Consider the following 18,338-nt stretch of genomic DNA (forward strand, 5'->3'; position numbering starts at 1 on the left):
CAGAACAAGAGGACACAGTCTCAAGCTGTGCCAGGGGAGGTTTAGGCTGGATGTTAGGAAGAAGTTCTTCATAGAAAGAGAGATTGGCCATGGGAATGTGCTGCTCAGGGAGGTGGTGGAGTCACCATCACTGGGAGTGTTTAGAAAGACTGGATGGCTTGGTTGCATGGTTTAGTTGATTAGATGGTGTTGGATGATAGGTTGGACTTGATGATCTCAAAGGTCTCTTCCAACCTGGTCTGGTCTGGTCTATTCTATTCCATTCCATTCCATTCCATTCCATTCCATTCCATTCCATTCCATTCCATTCCATTCCATTCCATTCCATTCCATTCCATTCCATTCCATAATGATAGGGAGAGGGGAAGAGAAGGAAGCTAAATCAGAACTATGAGAAGGAAAATCATCTTTCATGGTGGGTTCTGCTAAGTATTACACTGATAATTTCTCATTATTGCTAATTAGAAACCTAGGGTTGGATTGATCTGACCAAGTGCAGATGCCCTCTCTGAAAGCAGCATGGCCTCCTGTTCCATAGCTCTGAAAGCCTTACTGCCCATTTTAAGCACCAGTTTACCAGCTGTTCCTGTATTTCACTGCAGTAGTTTCTGCATAGTGCAGGCCAGGGTGGATTAAATCAGCAAGGTTCTTCTTAACAACCTCCCCCCCACCCCCCCAAAAATTAGAGCTGCTCTTCTAACAGCTCCTGCTGAAAGCAGCAGGGCTAAGCTTTGATCTCTCTTTCTCAGCACAGATCCTCACCATAGCTACATGATTTAATTTTTTCTTGCCTCATCTCATTGCCTTCACTTATCTCCAGTCATTATGTGGTTACTAACATTGTAAATCTGCTTACTTGCCTTAACTGGATTTTCCTCAGGAGATTTCCCCACAGCATGTTTCGATGCTAGCCTTGCATTGTTGGATGAATACAAGCAAGAGTGGGCTGCAAAGGCCTCAGAAAGCTGTTAGGGTGTTTATTTTCTTGTGCAGCTCCCTTAGTATCATAGTATCAGTCAGGGTTGGAAGGGACCACAAGAGTCATCCAGTTCCAACCCCCCTGCCATGGGCAGGAACACCCCACACTAGAGCAGGCTGCCCAGAACCTCATCCAGCCTGGGCTTAAACACCTCCAGGGACAGGGCCCCAACCACCTCCCTGGACAACCCATCCCAGGGCTTCACCACTCTCATGGGGAAGAACTTCCTCCTCCCCTCCAGCCTGAATCTCCCCACCTCCAGCTTCATTCCATTCCCCCTAGTCCTATCACTCCCTGAGATCCTGAGCAGTCCCTCCCCCTTCAGATACAGGAAGGCCTTCTCTGTGCACATCAGGAGTATGAGGGCTTAAATGCAGAATTGTCTTTTCATTTTCAGCAGTGAAGGGGAACTACCCAGTGGAGCCATAAAAGCTGCACAAAAATGCAGCAGTTGGTTAATTACCATCATTTCTGGCAGGGTTTCAAGGCACTCTTTGGCTCATAACATACAGAAGTCAATCAGAAGCCATTAAGGTGTCCTAAATAGCAGCCTTCCAATACCTTAAGGGAGCCTACAGGAAGGATGGGGAGAGACTGTTTACAAAGGCCTGCAGGGACAGGACAAGGGGCAGTGGTTTCAAAGTAGAGAAGAGCAGATTTAGATTGGATGTTAGGAACAAGTTCTTTGCTATGAGGGTAGTGGAACACTGGAACAGGTTGCCCAGAGAGGTGATTTGGGCTCCAGAACTGGAGGCAGTACTCCAGGTGGGGTATCACCAGTGTGGAGGAGAGGGGGAAAATCACCTCCCTCGACCTGCTGGCTTGAACACCAACAGGGATGGTAACTTCACCACTGCCCTGGGCAGACCATTCCAGTGTTTGAGAACCCTTTCAGTGAAGAAATATTTCCTAACATCCAGCCTGAGCATCCCCTGGGGCAGCTTGGAACCATTTCCTCCAGTCCTGTCACCTGACACCAAGGAGAAGAGGCTGCCCACTCCTTGCTCCAACCTCCCTTCAGGGAGCTGTAGAGAGCAATGTGGTCTCCTCTCAGCCTTCTCTTCTCCAGCCTGAGCACCCCCAGCTCCTTCAGATGCTCCCTGCAGGCCAGGTGCTCCAGGCCCTTCTCTGGACATGGTCCAGCCCCTCAACATCCTTGCTGGATTGAGGGGCCCAGAGCTGAACACAGCACTCGAGGTGTGGCTTCCCCAGTGCTGAGCACAGGGGGATGGTCACCTCCTTTCCCTGCTGCCCATGCTGTTTCTAATCCAAGCCAGGATACCACTGGCTTTCTTGGTCACCTGGGCACTGCTGGGTCAATGTCAGTCAGCTGTCAACCAGCACCCCCAGGTCCCTCTCAGAGTTACAGCATTCCAACCACACATCCCCTGGTCTGCAGCTTACCCTGGGGCTATAGTGACCTGGGTGCAGGCTCTTAGCCTTGTTGAACTTCATACCATTGGCCTTAGCCCATGGGTCTCACCTATCCAGATCCTGTTTAAAAGCTTCCCTACCCTCTAGCAGATCTATACAGCCACCCAGCTTGCTGTCATCTGCAGGGATTGTTACATCTGTCAGTGGTACTGGCCATGAATCCAGTTCTGGAGCCCCTGTTACAGGAAGGATCTGAAGGTGCTGGAAGGTGTCCAGAGAAGGGCCACAAGGATGATCAGAGGGCTGGAGCTGCTCTGCTGTGAGGACAGAATAAGAGAGTTGGGGTTGTTCAGTCTGGAGAAGAGAAGGCTCTGAGGAGACCTTCTTGTGGCCTTCCAGTATCTGCAGGGGGCTCCAAGAAAGCTGGGGAGGGACTTTGGAGGGTGTCAGGTAGTGATAGGACTGGGGGGGATGGAGCAAAACTATACATGAGTAGATTCAGAATGGATGTTAGGAAGAAGTTGTTGACCATGAGGGTGGTGAGAGCCTGGCACAGGTTGCCCAGGGAGGTGGTGGCAGCCTCATCTTGGAGGTTTTTGCAGCCAGGCTGGATGTGGCTGTGAGTAACCTGCTGTGGTGTGAGGTGTCCCTGCCCATGGCAGAGGGGTTGGAACAGGCTGAGCCTTGAGGTGCCTTCCAACCCTGACAGTTCTGTGATCCTATGTGAGTTTTAAATGAGGAAACATCTCCAGGGGAATGAATACCTTGTGAGTGTTACACCCCAGCCAGGCTGCCTTTGTAAAGCTTTGTTTGTTGGTTGGTTTTTTTTTACTGTTATTTAAACCCAGTGAGAAGAAGCTTATCACAGATGCCCTGAACAAAAATCAGTTCCTGAAGAGACTGGAGCCTCACCAGATCAGAGACATGGTGGAATGCATGTATGAAAGGAGTTTCCAGCAAGGGAGCTATGTCATCAGGCAGGGAGAGCCAGGCAACCACATTTTTGTGCTCAAAGGTAAGTGTTGTTTACTCCCCCCTCAAGAAACAGGTGCAAGAAGCAGGGAAGCAATGCAGAAAGCCTTGCAGGAAACAACAGTGGTGAGGTTTGGTGCTCTTCAGGCATTTGTGCTGGCACTGCTTGAGCAATGCAAGCATTCCCTGTGACCTCTAGCAGAGGGAAAGCAGCAAAAACCACCTTAGAAACCCCAGCCTTGGTTTGATGCCCTTCCACTTCTGAAAGCCTCGAGGCCAGCAGAGAGCCTTCCTGTTGCACATTCTGCCAACCCTTTTTAACCCCCTCCAGAGGAAGAGTAGGTGGAGTTTGAAATACAGAAAACTACTCCCTGGTGAAGTCACTTCTGAAATGAACTTGCTTTTCCACATTAGAAATTAGGGGTTGGAACACATTAGGGGTTAGAACATTAGGGATCCCACAGGAGGGGTTAGTACATTAGGGATCCCACAGTAGGGGTTAGAACATCAGGGATCCCACAGGAGGGGTTAGAACATTAGGGATCCCACAGGAGGGGTTAGAACATAAAGGATCCCACAGGAGGGGTTAGAACATTAGGGATCCTACAGGAGGGGTTAGAACATTAGGGATCCCACAGGAGGGGTTAGAACATCAGGGATCCCACAGTAGGGGTTAGAACATCAGGGATCCCACAGGAGGGGTTAGAACATTAGGGATCCCACAGGAGGGATTAGAACATTAGGGATCCCACAGGAGGGATTAGAACATTAGGGATTAGAACATTAGGGATCCCACAGTAGGGATTAGAACATTAGGGATCCCACAGGAGGGGTTAGAACATTAGGGATCCCACAGTAGGGATTAGAACATCTTCCTCTGCTTGGCAAAGGGAGAGATTGGAGTTTATTGTTCTCAAATCTTAAGAGGGTTTCAAACAACCACCCCAACCTCTGCTTGTTTTTTTCTGGGGGGGGGTGTGGTGTAAAAAAACAACCCCAACCAACCAAAAAACCCAAACCACAGCCCAGAAGCACCAAGATGAACTCCAAGCAGCACCCTGAAGATACTGGGAGGCCACAAGAAGGTCTTATATATATTATAATATCTATATCTATATAATATTGAGGTGTTTTTTCCCCTTCCCTCTGTGCAGTTGAGCTCAGTATTAATGCCTGTTCTCCTGCTGGCTTTTGACAGAGGGCAATCTGGAAGTCTTTCAGCAGAACAAGCTCCTCTCCTCAATCCCTGTGTGGACAGCATTTGGGGAGTTGGCCATTCTATACAACTGCACACGGACAGCTTCGGTGAAAGGTACCTGGGGTTTGTTGTCACAGCAGTGCTGAAAGTGAAGCTCTGTATGTTTGTGAGGTCCCTCACAGATCCAGATTGCCCTTGAAGCTTTCATTTCATTTGTGGCCAAGAAGGCCAATGGCATGCTGGCCTGCATCAGGAAGAGTGTGGCCAGCAGGAGCAGGGAAGTCATTCTGCCCTGTGCTCAGCAGTGGTTAGGCCACAGCTTGAGTCCTGTGTCCAGTTCTGGGCTCCTCAGTTTAGGAAAGATGTTGAGATGCTGGAAGGTGTCCAGAGAAGGGCAACAAAGCTGGGGAAGGGTCTGAGGCACAGCCCTGTGAGGAGAGGCTGAGGGAGCTGGGGTTGCTTAGCCTGGAGAAGAAGAGGCTCAGGGGAGACCTTCTTGCTCTCTCCAACTCCCTGCAGGGAGGTTGTAGCCAGGTGGGGGTTGGTCTCTTCTATCAGGCCCCCAGCACCAGAACAAGAGGACACAGTCTCAAGCTGTGCCAGGGGAGGTTGAGGCTGCAGGTGAGGAGGAAGCTCTTCCCAGCAAGAGAGATTGGCCATTGGAATGTGCTGCCCAGGGAGGTGGTGGAGTCACCATCACTGGAAGTTTTTGAAACAAGCCTGGATGAGGCACTGAGTGCTATGGTTTAGTTGATGAGATGGTGCTGGGTGATAGGTTGGACTAGATCTCAAAGGACTTTTCCAACCTGGTTAATTCTGTATTTAGTGGAAATCTGCTTGTTCTGATTGTCTGTAGTAAGCACATTTCCTTCCTTGAGTCCTTTCTGCTTGACAATCACAGAATCACCAAAGTTGGAAAGGACCTCTGAAGGTCATCTAGTCCAAGCCCTCTTCACTGAGCAGGGACATCCTCAACTAGATCAGGTCACCCAGAGCCCTGTTGAGCCCCACCTTGAGCATCTCCAGGGATGTGGCCTCAACCACTTCTCTGGGCAACTCTTCCAATGGAATGGAATTCCATCTCTACCATGAGCTTTGATAAACAATTAGGCATCTTCAAAGTATGCTGGTTAGCCAGGGGTGTACCAGAATGGGGAAGGATTACCTTTTAATCACAGAATCAGAGGATTGTCAGGGTTGGAAGGGAACTCAAGGATCATCTAATTCCAACCCCATGGGCTGAAACACCTCACACTAGAGCAGGTTGCTCAGAGCCACATCCAGCCTGGCCTTAAAAACCTCCAGGGATGAGGCTTCTACCACCTCCCTGGGCAACCTGTGCCAGTATCTCACCACCCTCATGGGGAAGAACTTCTTCCTTAATATCTAATCTATATCTCCCCTCCTCTAGCTTGGCTCCATCTCCCCCAGTTGAATACTGTAGTAGTAGTAATGGTGTTTGGCTGTTATATTCTTGTATCAAAACCAACCAACCCTGAGGATGAAATTGCAATGACTTGGAAAAATCTATTCAATCCCTGGCATTGTTCATAGAGCAGATAAAAGCCTGGTTCCAGGGGAAACACACAGAAATTAATTGGCTCTGCATCTCTTTGAGTTCTGTATTGTGAAGTTACTGAATCTTGCCAAGATCCATTTGCACCTGGCCTTTGCAATTGGCACTCAGCAGGTTTGAGTTTGATCTCAAAGGTAGTAGTGGGTGAGATGAAACTTGCAGGTGAGATGTGCTGCTTCTCTGAGGCAAGTGCTGGCTCTTCCTTTGTGTTGAGAAGCTGACCAGGATGGAGTTGTTAAGTGTTGCTCTGATGCAAATACCTCTGTTCCTGTAGGAGACTGAGCAATGTGCTTCTGTGGCCAGGAAGGCCAATGTCATTCTGGGGTGCATTAGAAGGGCTGTGGTTAGTAGGTTGATAGAGGTTCCCCTCCTGCTCTGCTCTGCCCTGGTGAGGCCACATCTGGAGTATTGTGTCCAGTTCTGGGTGCCTCAGTTCAAGAAGGACCTTAGGGAACTGCTTGAGAGAGTCCAGCACAGAGCCACGAAGATGATGAAGGGAGTGGCACATCTTCCTTAGGAGGAGAGTCTGAGGGAGCTGAGGGCTCTGTAGCTTGGAGAGGAGACTGAGAGGTGACCTCATTCATGTTCATAAAGAGGTACAGGGTGAGAGCCCAGAGGCTGGAGCCAGGTTCTGCCCAATGCCAGCCCAAGGGGCAGTGGTGGAAGTTGAGGCATAGGAAGTTCCATGGAAACAGGAGGAACATTTTTTTCACTGTGAGAGTGACAGAACACTGAAACAGGTTGCCCAGGGGGGTTGTGGAATGTCCCTCTCTGGAGATATTCAAGACCCACCTGGTTGTGTTCCTGTGTGACCTGCTCTAGGTGATCCTGCTCTGGCAGGGGGGTTGGACTGGATGATCTCTGAAGGTCCCTTCCAGCCCCAACATCGATTCTGTGATTTATCCATGGCTTCATTCCTTTTCTAACCTGACTTAATTTTTCTGTGGCAGACCAGGGAGTGACCAAATATGATTTAATTCCTTATTTTTCCCCCTCTCCACCATTCCATAAATCTTACTTGGGTCTGAAGGCAAATCTCTGTTCCAGCCTAAATCTGGAGGACTGTGTAACCACCACTAGGTAGGAAGAGTTCATCTTGACTTAAAAAGGAGCAAGGGGAATAAAGCCAGGGGTTCACTTCAAAAGCTTCTGCCTTTTCTTCCTGCACCCAGTTTAAGCACTTAATCATTGCTGGCTGTGCAGATGGAAGTTATTATGTGTAATCTGTTTTTGGTGCTGCCTGATAAACAGAACTGCATCAATAATGTAATTATTTTCCTTACTCTCAGGCTGTTCTCCTCCAATATGTTTCCTACTTTTTTTCCTTGCTGTATAGTATTAGCATTTCAAAGTAGTGTTTCTGCATAGTAGAATGTCCTGCTGCTTCAGACCTTTGTTAAGGTTAATTGGTTATGAGGTAGGACAAGAATTGTCCAATTATGGCCAGGAAAGAGTGTTTGAATACTTGCAATCACTGCAGAAACCCAGCCCTCCCCCAAGTAGCTTCCCCTGTGTTTCTTGTAGTGGAGGAGGGGATGCACAAGAGCAGAACTCAGCATGATTCATAATTGATGCTGGGCCTGGAGACAGCATTTCCTTGCAGCCTTTGAAACCCGACAAGGGAAGGACTTCAGCCAGACATTCAGCATTTCAGTGGCTCCTGCTACCCAGCAGCAGCTGCACTGGAAAGTGAGAACAAGATTTGCTCCTTTGTTTCTGAATTGCTCTAGCTCAGCTTTGAGCTTTTCTTCCTGGCTATAGGATTGCTTTATGGAGTGAAGGTGCTGGGCAGCCTGATCTAGTGTCAGCCCATGGCAGGTGGTGGTGGTGGTGGGGTTGGAGCTGGGTAAGCCTTGAGGTCCCTTCCAACCCTGACAATTCTGTAAGGTGCATTCCTCATAGCATGGATGCTGGGCATGTTTTATCCATGCAAATGAAGCCAAGAGGCATTCTTTAGGAGGGAAAACAAAGCCAAAGCAATACCTCTGTTCTCCCTGCTCCCAGGGATAGAGCTGGAGCTATTTTGGTAGCTCTTTTGATAACTGACAGTTAAAGAGTGTATGTGCATAGGGGAGGGGGGTTGAGTACAAAGAAAGATAAACCTGGCCATTTTCTTTCCTGTGGGAAGGATTCATCATCAGCTGAGGAAGTCAATTGCTCTGTTTTATTTTCTCAGGAGCTTTCCTTGATACCAGAGAAGACATTTCCCCCCCCCACACTTTTCCTCTCACAGAAAGAAAACTGCTCAAAATGGTGCAGCATCTGCTGAAGAAAAGAGATGCAGTTCAATAGGATCACCTTAGTTTGCAGTGTGCAATCATTGCACAGAGACCTCTTGGTGGTTTCCATCACTGATGCAGGATTCTGTGTCTGCTTATTGTATTAATGTTGTGAATAGCTTTTAAAAGAGAATCATTCATGCTTGGATTATTCTTTGTTCCCTTCAAAGTGTCTGCTGTATGGAAATCACAGAATTAAATCCCAGGCTCACAGGATGTTAAGAGGGTGGAAGGGACCTCTGGAGGTCTTCCAGTCCAACACCCCACCCCCCCCATAAGAGCAGGACCATAGAATCCAGCACAGATCACAGAGAAACACATCCAGACAGGGCTGGAAAGGCTCCACAGGAAGAGGCTCCACAACCTCTCTGGGCAGCATGTTCCAGGGCTCTGTCACCCTTACAGTAAAGAAGTTCTTCCTCCTGTTGAGGTGGAACCTCCTGTGCTGTAGTTTTCCATCCATTGCCCCTTGTCCTATCCCAGGGCACAAGTGAGCAGAGCCTATCCCTGTCCCTTCCTTCCTGCCCCCCAGCCTTCAGATATTTATAGGCATTGATCAGATCCCCTCTCAGCCTTCTCCTCTCTGCTCACTGTAGGGGGCTGGCTTTTCAAGGTTGCTCCCCCTGTGGAGTTACATGACAAGTGCTGTGTGGAGGAAGCACTGGGAGATATTTGCCTTACTTGAGTGAGCATTGTTAAACATGGCAGCTGAATTTCTTCAGCTGTCTGCTTGCAGTAGGTGCTGGGCACTTTGGCCTTGGGCATTTGGAAAGAGCTCATCTGCCTTGCAAGATGGCCTGGCACTGTAAGAGCTGCCATCAAATCATTGGGGAAATGCTGACTTTTGTTGTTGCTTTTGGGCTTTCTTCAAGCAATCACCGACGTTAAGACGTGGGCACTGGACAGAGAAGTGTTCCAGAACATCATGAGGGTGACAGCACAGACAAAACAAGAGCAATACAGAAATTTCCTCAGAAGGTAAATGTCATCCACTTCTGTTTCTAGCACTGCTTTGGGCTCTGCTTCCTAAGGGGCACAACAGTACTGTGCCTGCCTTAGACAGACAGAAAGAGGCACTCTCCGTGCAGAGGGTCTCCAAAACTTGACTGCTTACCTCTCCTGGTGGTGTTTGTAGGCTTCACAACATAAGTTTTCTCACTTTGGTTGGTTTTATGCTGCCTTACATTAGGAAACAGCAGTGGCTGCTTGAATGTTTTTAAGTAATGGCAGAAATGTATAGACTCATAGAATACAAACATAGAATAGTCTGGGCTGGAAGGGACCTCCAGAGCTCATCCAGTCTGACCTCCCCACGGTCAGCAGGGACATCCTCAACTGGATCAGGTTGCCCAGAGCCCTGTTGAGCCTCACCTTGAATCTCTCCAGGGATGGGGCCTCAACCACCTCCCTGGGCAACCTCTTGCAGTGTTTAGGGGCAGATGTTAGTCAGTTAGAGGGTAGAAAGGCTCTGCAGAGGGACCTCGACCGACTGGACAGATGGGCAGAGTCCAATGGGATGGCATTCAACAAGTCCAAGTGCCAGGGGCTGCACTTTGGCTACGGCAATCCCATGCAGAGCTACAGGCTGGGGTCGGAGTGGCTGAGAGCTCCCAAACAGAGAGGGACCTGGGGGTGCTGATCGACAGCCACCTGAATATGAGCCAGCAGTGTGCCCAGGTGGCCAGGAGGGCCAATGGCATCCTGGCCTGTATTAGGAATAGTGTGGCCAGCAGGAGCAGGGAAGTCATTGTGCCCCTGGACTCTGCTTTGGTTAGGCCACACCTTGAGTCCTGTGTCCAGTTCTGGGCCCCTCAGTTTAAGAAGGACATCGAAACACTTGAAGGTGTCCAGAGAAGGGCAACAAGGCTGGGGAGAGGCCTTGAGCACAGCCCTGTGAGGAGAGGCTGAGGGAGCTGGGGTTGTTTAGCCTGGAGAAGGGGAGGCTCAGGGGTGACCTCATTGCCATCTACAACTACCTGAGAGGTGGTTGTAGCCGGGAAGGGGTTGGTCTCTTCTCCCAGGCAAGCAGCACCAGAACAAGAGGACACAGTCTCAAGCTGCGCCAGAGGAGGTTTAGACTCGAGGTGAGGAGAAAGTTCTTCACCGAGCGAGTTGTTTGTCATTGGAACGGGTTGCCCAGGGAGGTGGTGGAGTCCCCATCCCTGGAGGTGTTCAAGAGGAGATTGGATGTGGCACTTGGTGCCATGGTCTAGTCATGGGGTCTGTGTTGATACGTTGGACTCGATGATCCTCAAGGTCCTTTCCAACCTAAGTGATACTGTGAGACTGTTCCAGCATCCTCATGGTGCAGAACTTCTTCCCGATATCCAATCTAAATCTTCTCCAGCTTAAAGCCATTGCCCCTTATCCTATCCTTGCAGGCCTTTGCAAACAGCCTCTCTCCATCCTTCCTGTAGCCCCCTTCAGGTACTGGCAGGCTGCTATTAGGTCTCCCTGGAGCCTTCTCTTCTTCAGGCTGAACATCCCCAGCTGCCTCAGCCTATCCTCATATCAGAGGTGCTCCAAAGGCCCAGCTTGACAGAGTGCTGGGCCACCTCCTTTAAACTATCTTCTTACCCTGAAAGGTTGGACTTAGATGATCCTTGAGGTCCCTTCCAACCTGGTCTGGTATGACTCTATGAAGTTTACATGTCTGGAAGTTAAAACAATGGATTAAAAAAACTAGACTGAACTACATGTGGCAGAACAAGAGGACACAGTCTCAAGCTGCTCCAGGGGAGGTTTAGGCTGGATGTTAGGAAGAAACTCTTCCCAGAAAGAGAGATTGGCCTTTGGAATGTGCTGCCCAGGGAGGTGGTGGAGTCACCATCCCTGGAGGTGTTTAAGAAGAGCCTGGCTGAGGCTCTTGGTGCCATGGTTTAGTTGATGAGATGGTGTTGGGTGAGAGGTTGGACTCTGATGATCTTGAAGGTCTTTTCCAACCTGCTTAATTCTGTATTCTGTGCATCCTGCAACTAGAAGGAGGATTTGCTGCCTGGAGGTTTAAATGAGAAAGCTGCACTTCTCTCTTAATTTATGAACTAATCCCCACATAAATTACTTGGAGCTGTGCAGAGAATAGAATAATTGTCTGTCCTGCAGGGGACACTGAGAGTTGTGGTGATTGAGTATTTTTCTTTCTTTAACAGAGAATGACCATTCTGTCATGGCTTTGTGTCTCAAGCTTTGCCATCCCTGGGCAGTCTTGTGTGGTTTTTGCATCCATCTCCACCTTTGATTTCTACAGATACTTCTTTGCTGAGCTTGAGTAGCTGGAGAGCTCTGTGATTTAGAATGGGATGGGATGGGATGGAATGGAATGGGATGGAATGGAATAGAATGGAATGGAATGGAATGGAATAGAATGGAATTGGAATGGAATAGAATGGAATGGAATAGAATGGAATAGAATAGAATGGAATGGAATGGAATGGAATTGGAATGGAATGGAATAGAATGGAATGGAATAGAATGGAATTGGAATGGAATAGAATGGAATGGAATAGAATGGAATAGAATGGAATGGAATGGAATGGAATGGAATGGAATGGAATGGAATGGAATAGACCAGGTTGGAAGAGACCTTCAAGATCATCATGTCCAACCTATCAACCAATCCAACACTACCTAAACAACTAACCCATGGCACCAAGCACCCCGTCAAGTCTCCTCCTGAACACCTCCAATGATGGTGACTCCACCATTTCCTCACAGTCCTGAGTTCTGATAATGGGAAAAGGGGTTTTGTTTTTCATTGTTACCAGCCAGTTCACTAAGTCATCACTCTAGTTGGATTCTCTTGGTAGTTGTGCAGGTAGTCCTGAAGTTGTAACCTTTGGTGAGAGACTGGCACAGATTGCCCAGGGGGATGGTAGAAGCCTCATCCCTGGAGGTTTTTGCAGCCAGGCTGGAGGTGGCTCTGAGCAACCTGCTGTGTGAGGTGTCCCTGCCCATGGCAGGGGTTTGGAGCTGGCTGATCCTTGAGGTCCCTTACAACCCTGACAGTTCTGTGATTCTGTTTGTCTGGTTTTACACTCTCTGCAGTACCTTTGAAAACACATTATTGGATTACTGCAATGTCTTGGGCTTGCAATTAATGGGTTGTGTGTGAGTTCATTTGGAAATCAGTCCTTGTGCCCTAGAGTATTTTTCCCCCTCCTGAAGTGCCACCTTGATTTACCCTTGAAGTTGCAAGCTGTGAGAGTTCTGTTTACCCACAATGAACCCAAATGAGAATACTTAGCCCTTCCACATTCACATTCTGTTGTGCCTTCTGTGTTTTGGATGGCATTAAGATCTAGCTAGGTGTAAAATGTGGCTGTACCAGATGGCATGGATGAGAAGAGGCCATGGTAAAAGAAGTGTTAATGATAACTGCTCTGCTTTTGGGCCTTTGTTTTCTTTTGCATGTCTGTGCTCTGGAAGTGTGTCCCTGCTGAAAAACTTACCTGAAGATAAACTAACCAAGATCATGGACTGTCTGGAGGTGGTAAGAGGCTGTTAAGTTTGTCTAAATAGTATTCAGTGAGCTTTTGAAAAGAAGAATATGGCTCAAGAGCAGCCTGGAGGAGAAGGCCTTGGGGCTGTCAGGTGGTGACAAACTCCCCAGGAGCCAGCACTGGTCCCTGGCAGCCCAGCAGGCAGCTGTGTGCTGAGCTGCAGCCAGAGCAGGGAGAGCAGCAGCACAAGGAGGGGATTCTGAGTGCTGAGCTGCAGCCAGAGCAGGGAGAGCAGCAGCACAGGGAGGGGATTCTGTGTGCTGAGCTGCAGCCAGAGCAGGAAGAGCAGCAGCACAGGGAGGGGATTCTGTGTGCTGAGCTGCAGCCAGAGCAGGGAGAGCAGCAGCACAGGGAGGGGATTCTGTGTGCTGAGCTGCAGGGAGAGCAGCAGCACAGGGAGGGGATTCTGTGTGCTGAGCTGCAGGGAGAGCAGCAGCACAGGGAGGGGATTCTGTGTGCTGAGCTGCAGGGAGAGCAGCAGCACAGGGAGGGGATTCTGTGTGCTGAGCTGCAGGGAGAACAGCAGCACAGGGAGGGGATTCTGTGTGCTGAGCTGCAGGGAGAGCAGCAGCACAGGGAGGGGATTCTGTGTGCTGAGCTGCAGCCAGAGCAGGGAGAGCAGCAGCACAAGGAGGGGATTCTGCCCCTCTGCTCTGCTCAGAACCCACCTGCAGCACTGCCTCCACTTCTGGTGCCTCTCTGCCTAGAGAAGTTGTGGAGTCTCCTTCTAAGGTGAATTTCAAAACCCAGCTGGACACATTCCTGTGCAACCTGATCTAGGTAAGCCTGTGTTAGCAGAGGGGTTGGATTAGATCTCCAGAGGTCCCTTCTAACCCCTGCCATTCTGTTATTGTGTGATCAGGTGATGAAGGCAGGGTTCCTTAGCAGGACAGAGAAGTCTTTGCTATGGTAGCTTGCAGTGGGTGATTCAGGCATTCCCACTGAGGGCTCAAGCCCAAAACTGCTTTGGGAAATCAGATTTTTAGAATCATAGAATCACAGAATTGTCAGGGCTGGAAGGGACCTCAAGGATCAGCCAGCTCCAACCCCCCTGCCATGGGCAGGGACACCTCACACTAGAGCAGGTTACTCAGAGCCACATCCAGCCTGGCCTTAAAAACCTCCAGGGATGGGGCCTCTACCACCTCCCTGGGCAACCTGTTCCAGTGTCTCACCACTCTCATGGGGAACAACTTCTTCCTCACAGCCAATCTCAATCTCCCCATTTCTATTTCTGTTCTATTCCCCCCAGTCCTATCACTCCCTGACACCCTCAAAAGTCCCTCCCCAGCTTTCTTGTGGCCCCCTTCAGATTCTGGAAGGCCACAAGAAGGTCTCCTGGGAGCCTTCTCTTCTCCAGACTGAACAACCCCAACTCCTTCAGTCTGTCCTCAGAGCAGAGCAGCTCCAGCCCTCTGCTCCTCCTCATGGCACTTCTCTGAACACCTTCCAGCACCTCCTGATCCATCTTGTAATAGAGGCTCCAGAACTGGACACAGAACTCCAGGTGGGGTCTCACCAGAGCTGAGGGAGAGAATTGACTCCCTCCACCTGCTGGCTGTGCTTCTCTTGCTGCAGCCCAGGATGTGACTGGCTCTCTGGGCTGCAAGTGCTCCCTGCTGGCTCCTGTTGAGCTTCTCCACCAGCACCCCCAAGGCCTTTACTTAAGGCTGCTCTCAAGCCAGTCCCTGCCCAGTCTATATCAGTCCTTGGGATTGCCCTGACCCGGATGAGGGACCTTGGATTTGGTCTTGTTGAACCTGCTGAGGCTGTCATGGGCCCAGCTCTCCAGCCTGTCCAGGTCCCTCTGGATGGATCCCTTCCCTCCTGCCTGTCTGCTGCACCACACAGCTTGGTGTCATCAGCAAACCTGCTGGGGCTGCCTCAATGCCACTGTCCATGGCACCAACAAAGATGTTAAACATGACTGGTCCCAGTAATGATCCCTGAGGCACTCCACTTGTCACTGGCCTCCACTTGGACATGGACCCATTGACAACCACCCTTTGGATGTGGCCATCAAGCCAGTTCTGTGTCCACTGAATGGTCCATCCATGGAACCCATCCTGCACCAGCTTGGAGACCAGGCTGTGGTGCGGGACAGTGTCGAAGGCTTTGCTCAGGGCCAGGTAAAGGATGTCAGTTGCTCTGCCTTCATCTGTTTGTGTTTTGATTTAGAACTCTTAAGAGTTTTCAATACTTTTCCCTCCTTTTCCCCTGCTTCATAAGGATGATAGCAATGTTAGTATATTTTGTCTATAAACCAGCTAACATGCTGCTGCTTTAGGACATGGGGCAGGTTGGCCAAGTGGAATGCTTGCCTGTTATCATGGGGTGCAACATATGCAGGAGACAGGAGGTTGAACATCAATGGGACTTGCAGATCCCTTTAGAACTCTGCATGGAAATCAGAATGTTCCAATACAGTGGACAATATTTCTCTCTCTTCCTCCTCCCCCCCAACAGGAATACTATGACAAGGGAGATTATGTTATCCGGGAAGGAGAAGAAGGAAACACCTTCTTTATAATAGCTAAAGGAAAGGTAAGGTTTGCTAAACCTCCCTCAGAAAGGAGCAGATGCAAACACCTGGATTTCAGAAGCTGCCTTGAGGGGTGTGGGCTTTCAGTGAAATCTCTCCAGAGGGTTTCTGAGGATGCTCTTCAGTTTCCCAGTGCTGTGGTGAAAGCCTGAAGCAGCATTTCAGACACTGAGGTAGCCTCATTTTCATTCACAGTGAGCCTGGGTTATGCTGTTCAAATGATAATGTAATTAAAGTCTGTCTTGAAGCTGTAGCAGAGGTACAAAGCCTGCTTTTTTTTTAATCAATGAGATTTGCTTCTGTGTGTTTCAATACCTGCTAGGCTTGTGAAATGTTTAAGAAGGTGTTGCAGAAGTGCAGTGTGACCCCCCCCCCCCCTCCATTTCCCCAAGCAGAGTCTCAGGCACTGAACCTCATCAAAATACAGCAGTGCATGAGGATGGTGCAGCTCAATTTTTGTTCCTGTCCTTTCCAGGTGATAGTCACCCAGAGTACTGCAGCTCACTCACAGCCTCAGCTGATTAAAAACCTCCAGAAAGGAGATTACTTTGGAGAAAAGGCTCTCATTAGGTTGGTTTACATTGTCTGCCTCATGGTGTATGCAGTGTTCCAGCTGACCTACCTGTCCCTGTGTGTTGGGCCATACAGCTGAGGGCTGTTTTGGAGCGTGGCCTTTGTTTTGGTGGCAAAGTCAGAAGATTTAAGTTCATGGTTGAATTTGCCTTATTTATTTCTGTAGGGAAAAGAAGTTGGAAAGCATCAAATGTGATCAGCTTTTGGTTTTCCTCAGCAGATCCAATGCTTGCCCTCTGCTTTGTTGCTTATTTCTTATTTGTTTTTATGTATTTCAGTAAAAGCTGTGAGGAAAACTTGTGCCAGACTCCTTAGCATGGATGAGTTCCATCATTGCTGGACTGAGCAGCTGTTTCTGTGCCAGTGCTCACTGTAGTAAGGAACAGAGGTGCACGAGCGTAGGAAATACATCACCCAGCAGCCCAGTAGCTCATACAGCACATATGTATGTGGGTGACTGCCTGGGGATCATTTGCTCTCAGGAATGTTTTATATCTGAGGATCAGAATGGGCTGCCCAGAGAGGTGGTGGAGTCACCATCACTGGAAGTGTGCAGGAAGAGCCTGGATGAGGCACTCAGTGCCATGGTTTAGTTGATTAGATGGTGCTGGGTGCTAGGTTGGCCTCGATGATCTCAAAGGTCTTTTCCAACCTGGTTAATTCTGTTCTATTCTACCAAATGAGCAGTGAACCCAATTAGATCTCATCCTGATTTCTTGGAGGGTGGCTCTAGGAAGCCGTGATCCAAACCTTGTGGAAGGTGGCAAAAATGCTGTGCTGGACAATGACAGTGATTAGCAACATGCTGTCATTGTGCATTCAATTCACCTAGATTCATCCAGACACAGGCTGCAAAGACCTCTGAGAGGTTTCACCTGTGGCAGCTGTGGCCCTCCAGGAGCTGAGTGTGAAGTACTTTGAGGATTTTTGCTGTGCACTGAATGCTTCTAATCTGTTTCCATTCTTAGTGATGATGTCAGATCAGCAAATGTTATTGCAGACGAGTACAACGTGGAGTGCCTCGTGATAGACAGAGAGTGAGTAGCATGCTGCAGCTTCCTGCAAGCCTTGCATCCCCTTTCAGATGGGACATCACTGCAGGCACAGTCAGAGTGCTTCTTCCTTAAGCTGAAGGAGTGGTAATGCTTTATGGATGCTGAGCTGTGGCTGTGCTCTAGACAAAGACCTGATGAAGGGATCTGGGGGTTCTAATCAATGAGCAACGGAATAGGAGCCAGCAGTGTGCCCAGGTGGCCAAGAAAGCCAATGGCATCCTGGCTGGGGTTAGAAATGCTGTGTCCAGCAGGAGCAGGGAGGGGATTGTCCCCTGGTACTCGGCTCTGGTGAGGCCACACCTGGAGTATTGTGTCCAGTTTGGGCAACTCAGTGCAAGAAGATACTTGCCTGGTCACTGCTTCTTATTGTGGCCTTAAAGTACCTGAAGGGGGCCTACAAGAAAGCTGGGGAGGGACATTTTAGGGTGTTGGGTAGTGGTAGGATGAGGGGGAATGAAACCAAAGTAGAAGTGGGTAGATCCAGATTGAATGTTAGGAAGAAACTTCCCCAGGAGGGTGGTGAGAGCCTGGCACAGGTTGCCCAAGGAGGTGGTGGCAGCCTCATCCCTGGAGGTCTTGAAGGCCAGGCTGGATGTGGCTGTGAGCAAGCTGCTGTGGGTGTGAGGTGTCCCTGCCCATGGCAGGGGGGTTGGAACTGGCTGATCCTTGACTTCCCTTCCAACCCTGATGATTCTATGATTCTTCCAAGCTCTTAGCATGTGTGCTGTGGAAGTGAGCTTTAGTTTTAGCTCAGTCTGGATAATGACTTGGAGACAACGTAAAGCCTCGGTGCAGCAGCCCTCAGCCTGGTTTCTTTCTCTTTCCACAGCATGTTCAGTAGTTTCTGTTGTTTCATTTGTGGTTTTAGGACATTTAATCAAACTGTTGGAACTTATGAGGAGCTCCAAACCTACCTTGAAGGTTATGTGGCTAACCTGGCCCAGGCTGATGAGAAGCGACATGCAAAGTAAGTCAGACCCTTTGGCAGCTGATGGGAGTCAGGCCTCTAGGAATGGCAGCAGGCACTGCAATGGAAAGGTCTGGGGATGCTTATGGAATTCAAGACATGATTTTTTTCTGAAACAAAAGCATTTTGCATCTCAGTGTGTTGTCTTTCAACCATGAAGTCACTCTGTCCCAGTGCTACGGGGTTAGGACTGGGGTGTCTTAACCATAGAGACAGAAGCCCTCCAAGGGGCTTAGGCAGTCTGGAAGGTGGACACAGGGAAGTGTAACCTTGAGTCACCATCACTGGAGGTGTTTAGGAGGAGACTTGATGGGGTGCTTGGTG

General features: G+C 49.3%; 1 protein-coding gene across 1 annotated transcript in view; it reads left to right on the forward strand.

Moving 5' to 3' along the window:
* PRKG2 (protein kinase cGMP-dependent 2) overlaps positions 1-18,338 on the forward strand; it is a 37,145-nt gene that overhangs the window by 2,138 nt on the left and 16,669 nt on the right. The window contains exons 2-9 of the mRNA XM_068167991.1: positions 3,202-3,368; positions 4,524-4,637; positions 9,251-9,356; positions 12,804-12,867; positions 15,344-15,421; positions 15,895-15,989; positions 16,961-17,029; positions 17,916-18,014. Of these exons, the coding sequence (XP_068024092.1) occupies positions 3,202-3,368; positions 4,524-4,637; positions 9,251-9,356; positions 12,804-12,867; positions 15,344-15,421; positions 15,895-15,989; positions 16,961-17,029; positions 17,916-18,014 (792 nt within the window). The remainder of the gene's footprint in view (positions 1-3,201; positions 3,369-4,523; positions 4,638-9,250; positions 9,357-12,803; positions 12,868-15,343; positions 15,422-15,894; positions 15,990-16,960; positions 17,030-17,915; positions 18,015-18,338) is intronic.

Source organism: Melanerpes formicivorus, unplaced genomic scaffold, assembly GCF_026170545.1.
Source record: "Melanerpes formicivorus ecotype bairdi unplaced genomic scaffold, bMelFor1.0.p_v2 SCAF_129, whole genome shotgun sequence".
NCBI classification, from domain to species: Eukaryota; Metazoa; Chordata; class Aves; order Piciformes; family Picidae; genus Melanerpes; species Melanerpes formicivorus.